Genomic DNA, 6,000 nt, shown 5'->3' with positions numbered 1-6,000 from the left:
ACTATTTCTGTCTTACAATCTCTCTCCACCAGGTGTAGCACTTTATCATCCTTTAAAAACAAGAAATGGACAGTGAATGGGTAAGGGGGGCTACCTAGTCATTTCTCATCATCATTGCATGCGATCGTCATTCTCAAAGCCGCTGTTTACTTCTCAGATCACGTTAGCACCGACCTAAAAAAACAGATTCAAATTCGACAAACCTTCAAATAGGTTTGTAATGACACATTATATAAACTCTTTATTTACATTTTAGAGGCGATAAGGTGATAAGTTGGACAGATCAAGTGAAAAAAAAAACACATTTGGCACAACATCTCTCCTTCTCACTATCATGCATTAGTTTCGTAACCCACCAGTTATTTTTAAAAGACCCGAAGGGCTCATTGCCTGCTTGAATTATGGAGAAACGGGCACCGTTTAGGTCATGTAATTGATTCTGTTGGAAAGGGGGAAAAAAATGGTGCTTTACAATGGTATTGATATTACAGTTGATCTGGAAGTATTACGTTTTGGGGGCGCTAAAATACGGACCAATGCGATGTAAGTTACAAATATCCTGTTTTCGAGAGCGCACCGTAAACCCGACATTTTGCTCGTATAGATTGACGGGCAGGCTATTTCATTCATTTGTGAAGCGTGAAAATGTACGCAGTGGCCCATTCCCAACAAAAGGGACATAATGGTAGCAGGTACAGATGTTAATAATGGGAAATCTTAACAAAGATCCATAATATGATTGCTTAGGAAAGGTGTACTTTATTTCCAGTTCTGGACTGTTTGTAAATGGTTATTTTATAGTTTAGATTAGGCTATAACTAAAGAATATAGGCATAGACTACTTCATTGTCACAGTGCAATCCCTTTTTGGTTCTACACTTGTTCTATTGGACGCGTCCTTTCTCCGAAGGGTGGCGTTTTACACCACTTTCGGCAGCGTTCCTGAAAACGAAGGTCCCCTTCACCAGTCGTGTCAACAATTCAGACTGCATGCAAATCAGAAGGGGTGACTGCGAAAGAATCGAGAGGCTGAAGTGTAGCGCATTCCTCGAGAGAGAACCCGTTTCTCTCCCTGCCGGCTCCCAGTCAGGCAGCTTGGCCCCGACGCAGTAGATGCATGAGTTCTGGCTGAAACTGGGAGATTCGTGGTCAGTAGGGAAATCAGAAGCATTTGCTCTAACCGAAATATCGAGTATTGCTGCAACATCAATTTCTAGGCTACTTTGCGTCGCAGAGATTTAATTTCGTCCGCAACTTTTTGTTCTCCGTTTTTTTGACCATGGGTTCAGAACAAACTCACTTGTACGGGTGGGCATTGATGATAGTCGCGGTTTTCTGTCAACGGGGTCATGAAAGTTGCCCGGAGGAAGATTTGGAGAAAAGGGAAGAGGAGGCGAACGTGGTTCTGACTGGCACCGTTGAAGAAATCATGAACATGGACCCAGTGCACAATACCTACTCATGCAAGGTACGTCTGAGTGAGTTGATAGAGTTCTGTTGATGCTCAATCTCCGTCTTGAACACAGTCGCGTTGAAAACGTTACAACGTATCACATGTTTAAGTAGGGTAGGATTACATGTAACGCCAAGGGGGCACCTGTCAAATACCAGCCCACTTTTCATTTGGAATATTTTGTTCATTTGTGTTCATTCGAATCAGTGCAAAAGTTGAACAAATAAGTAACAATATCGCCCCTTTCAACAAACTACTTTTATTACGCATTTTAGGATAATAAACCCTTTTATACATACATAGGGAACACAAAGATTTGTATTCAAAGGGAAGGTCAATTGAGCTCTAATGATTTAAACGCTTGAATTAGCTATACCGCGTTACATTTGCGGTTCTTCAGACTTTCTTTATTTATAGACATGAGGTAGTATTTGACAATTACCTTGTCACGGAGCACAACACTAAAGATCCATATCTTACGTGTTCATTAAAGTTTTTACCATCAATTATCAACCATCAATCAACCATCAACCATCAATTATATAGCTACTGGACGTACTGCCACTTAATCATCTCAAACATGTTGTGAACCACCTGCCAGTGCCCTTGACCGACCTGCAAACTGCATCCGTTTGTATCGTCAGTGGTCCATTTCGTGGTATGTTGAAAACGGTATGCATCTCTCTGGAAGCAATAACCTACACTTTTTTTTTGCAAACATGACAAACCATTATACTAATAGGATAAAGATTATAAAAATACATAAAGATAAATATACAGAATGAATATTTTGCGATCTTGTGTTATCCCTAACTCTGCAGACACAACAGACTAGAGGCTGGAAGCAGCATGGGGTCAGTCACAAAGCCCTGCAGCAGGTTATGGGTTAAAGGGCCTTGCTCTAGGGCACACTGGCAGTAGGTTGCACCTGAGATTCTGATGCCTTGGTTGCAAAATCATGTAGTAACGTGCACTGTTAACAGATGGATAAATACATATTCAAATTGGTGCGTGAAAAGCTTCTTGTGCTGCATTAAGATTAAAAGGGCTGCAAACAAGTTATTCCAATGACAGAAGCCAATCCTGCAATTAACAGTCCGCCACAAACCCCTCCGCATTGTCTATCATTGAGAAATTCCTTTGGTCATTCATTGTAAATTTAAAAAAAGCAGTGGCAGTCGGTGCTCTTCCAGATCTGCAACCTGTTGGTTGGTATATGGTTCCTTGGCTCATGATTTGGGATGTAGATAAGTTGTTCCATTTTGGGATCTGGACCACCAAATGACACCAGCCCATAAAGTGAAATGAAAACCTACCAATGAATATGCAAAGTCTTCTGTTGGAAATAAGATTATGGTTTAGGAGATGTTGTCCAGGAAAGTAAAGTCATTATTCAACCCTGTTACTCTGTGATGTATACAATTTGGCCCTTTTTACATTTGTATTACAGTAAGTGCTTTGGAGAATAAGTCCATGCAATACTTTAGATTAGTCCTGGAGTCCTGGCTGAAATATATTTGTTTGACTAAAATTATTGCAAAATACTTTTGCTATTAAATGTTTGCTTTAAGTTAGACTGCAAAATGACATCATAAACCATATGACAACGTTCCTCTTGCAGACATCATATCCTGTTAATGATGTCATCTTGTTCAGTCTACCGTTAAAGCCTCAATACAGAGCTAAACCCCCCCCCCACTGTCTTTCTCCATGGCCTTGGTAAAGGTGAGGGTATGGCGGTACCTGAAAGGAAAGACCATGGTCAATGGCGAGGTTCTTTTGGACGGTGAAAACAAGGTGATGATTGGTGGCTTTGGGGACCCTGAGGTCTGCGACAACCAGGTTGCCACTGGCGACACGCGCATTTTCTTTGTCAACCTGGCTCCGGAGTTCATGTGGCCAACGCACAAGAATGAGCTGATGCTCAACTCCAGCCTGATGAGGATTACCCTGCGTAACCTGGAGGAGGTGGAGCACTGTGTGGACGGTAAGCCGCTATTTTGTTGTCTCAACAGGACTGTATGGAATAGACACCCCCTCTCAAAGTGTCCCATCTAATTTGGCTACAAGTGCCAGCCAGGTGAACTGAATGTGTTGTTGCTAAACCTTCACACATTAGCCCAAGAGGAGTCAATTTCATGGAAATTGCTACCTGCAATTGCTATTGCCACCTGCTAGTTAATGTGATTATTTTAAGGTTATTCTGACAGTTGTATTGGGCAGTCACATTGTAAAGCTAGGCATCACAATCCCTGCTCATCACAAGTAGGTGGTGTCTGAAATCTCATAGCTGTAGGGTTACACCCATAACTCTGTTTCCCAGTACTCAGACAAATTGGGACACCTGAGTGTCTAAGCATGTTGGTTGTCATGGTGAATGTGGTGCGGCCCTTCAATGATCTGTCAGCCCTCAAGGAGGTAGACAGTGTCCCCTTTGATGAACACCTTCAGAGACAGTAAATGACCTCCCTGAGGCTTGAACTCTAACCTTTGACCCTTGTCAGTGGGACGTTTTATGTAGTCAGGGGAGCTCCTTAAGTCTTTTTACATATAACCCTGGGCTTTGAGTTATTTACTGGGGATGACATTTCTCACACACTTTTAGCAGTTGAACGTTATGTTCACATCACTGTTAGTGGCAAAGCCTTGGTGCCTTTCTCATTTTATCTAAACAGAGGCAGAGTCGGTAGCAGGTGGAAACTGAAGTGGAGAACGAATGAATAGATGAGACTTGTCTGAAATTGAGAACAGTTTTCGAGGAGCTTCCTGAGTTTGGGAGAAAATAGGACACAAATAATACATTTTAGCCAGCCGTAGCCGTAGATACCGAAAACGTCCCCACGGCAGTAAGAGTTAATTGAAAAGGTTTGCCTCTTGGTATTTTTTGTAGAGAACCCATTTGTCAGCCACTGTAAGAAGACCCATACCCGTGACTAATGAGTCTGTGACTATGCCCCTATCTGACCTCTGCCATCAAGCATTGCTTGTTGCTGTTCAGCTAGTGCGTGACAATGTTGGTCAAAGTAAGACTTCATAAGAAGGCCTCAAATACCAGGGAAAACAGTCGGTGCATGACAGCAGGTGATTCCAATGGTCACAGTTTGCTTATAGAGTTTGGTTGAGTTTGGCACGCAAAAATGAATTTGCTTGTCTGTCTAAGCAAGAAACTGCTAACCTGCTAACCTTTTTTGTACCTTTTTTACGTGTTTTTATTTTTATTTATTTATTTTTGTTGCGAAGAGGGGAGTTTCTTCGCTCTATAGCAACTACTAAATAGATCTAGAATGTGTCCTTTTTTGTTGTGGGTGCCTTGTGTTTGAAGAGGTTCTTAGCATGGCCAGAGTAGCCCAATATTTCACATAACCAGCAAGGGGGCCTAGTGTTATTCATGCTACTGCAAAAAAATAAAATAATGTGTGGACTAGTGAAGATAGAACATATGCTTTCGTGTCCCGTTTCAATGAAACCTTATGAAACTCGCAATGTATTTGAAATTGTAACATATTGCATTAGATACAAATCCAGATTTGTTTTTTTCCCGGGACCCATTTCAGCCAGGCGATTGATTGGCATTCCTCTGAAGAATGAGCTCTGAGGCTTCAAAGTTGCAAAGTCTTTAATTAAGATAGTCAATTTGGATCCCATCCTCTGTGAGCAGCCAACCACCCATCGAGAAGACTGGGGATGTTAGGACAGTCGGACAAGGCTCTACCTGCCTCTGCGCTCAGTGTATCCTCTTTCTTCCCATTCTTGACATTTCCACAGCTAGGAGAGGCCCAGGGATGCCTAGCGGAGCTAGGTGGGGAGGAAAGAGTCTTTGTGTAACATGCATGGGGAGAGAGAGGATAAGTGCGAATGAAGTGGAAAGAGCGAGGAAGAGATAGTGAGGAAATGTTCACTTGGAATGCTGAGGATATATGTTTTGCTTGGCAGTAAGTCGCTTTGGATAAAAGCGTCAGCTAAATGGCATATATTATTATTATTATTATCTCACGGTCGGGAAGTGCTCCTAAAGCTCCACGGTGTAGCTAGATGCCTGGAGGCATCATGTTTCGCACTCGCTCCACAGCACTTCAGTGCCGCAGTACGGGCCACTCCAAAACCTTGCACGGGATCACGCAAGAAATGCTTTTATCTCACTAACAGCAGCCCCCCCCCCCCAAAGGAGTGTTTACAAGTCCTCTGTAAACACCCGCCGCTATTACAAGCACAGCTCCATATTTGACCCACTCCCAACGTTTTATCTCTGTTTACTGGGCCCTCAAAGGCAATTTAGAGTCTGAATTAAGAGAAAAGGGCAGAATGTACACTACCGTTCAAAAGTTTGGGGTCACTTAGAAATATCCTTGACTGTGAAAGAAAAACACGTTTTGTCCTTAAAAATAACATCAAATTGATCAGAAATACAGTGTAGACATTGTTAATCTTGTAAATGACTATTGTATTTGGAAACTGCAGAATTTGAATGGAATATCGACAGTGGGGAGAACAAGTATTTGATACACTGCCGATTTTGCAGGTTTTCCTACTTACAAAGCATGTAGAGG

General features: G+C 42.2%; 1 protein-coding gene across 3 annotated transcripts in view; it reads left to right on the top strand.

The window, feature by feature from the left end:
* Positions 1-1,131: 1,131 nt before the first annotated feature.
* Positions 1,132-6,000, top strand: part of LOC118360235 (agrin-like) — a 409,423-nt gene continuing 404,554 nt past the window's right edge. For all 3 annotated transcript variants that reach the window (XM_052482562.1, XM_052482563.1, XM_035739526.2), the window contains exons 1-2: positions 1,132-1,468; positions 3,179-3,440. In XM_052482562.1, the coding sequence (XP_052338522.1) occupies positions 1,280-1,468; positions 3,179-3,440 (451 nt within the window). In that variant the 5' untranslated portion in view covers positions 1,132-1,279. The remainder of the gene's footprint in view (positions 1,469-3,178; positions 3,441-6,000) is intronic.

The sequence above is a fragment of the Oncorhynchus keta genome, chromosome 27 (genome assembly GCF_023373465.1).
Source record: "Oncorhynchus keta strain PuntledgeMale-10-30-2019 chromosome 27, Oket_V2, whole genome shotgun sequence".
Classification (NCBI taxonomy): domain Eukaryota; kingdom Metazoa; phylum Chordata; class Actinopteri; order Salmoniformes; family Salmonidae; genus Oncorhynchus; species Oncorhynchus keta.
The sequence above is the reverse complement of the archived record's forward strand: the minus strand, read 5'-3'. Positions and strand labels throughout refer to the sequence as shown.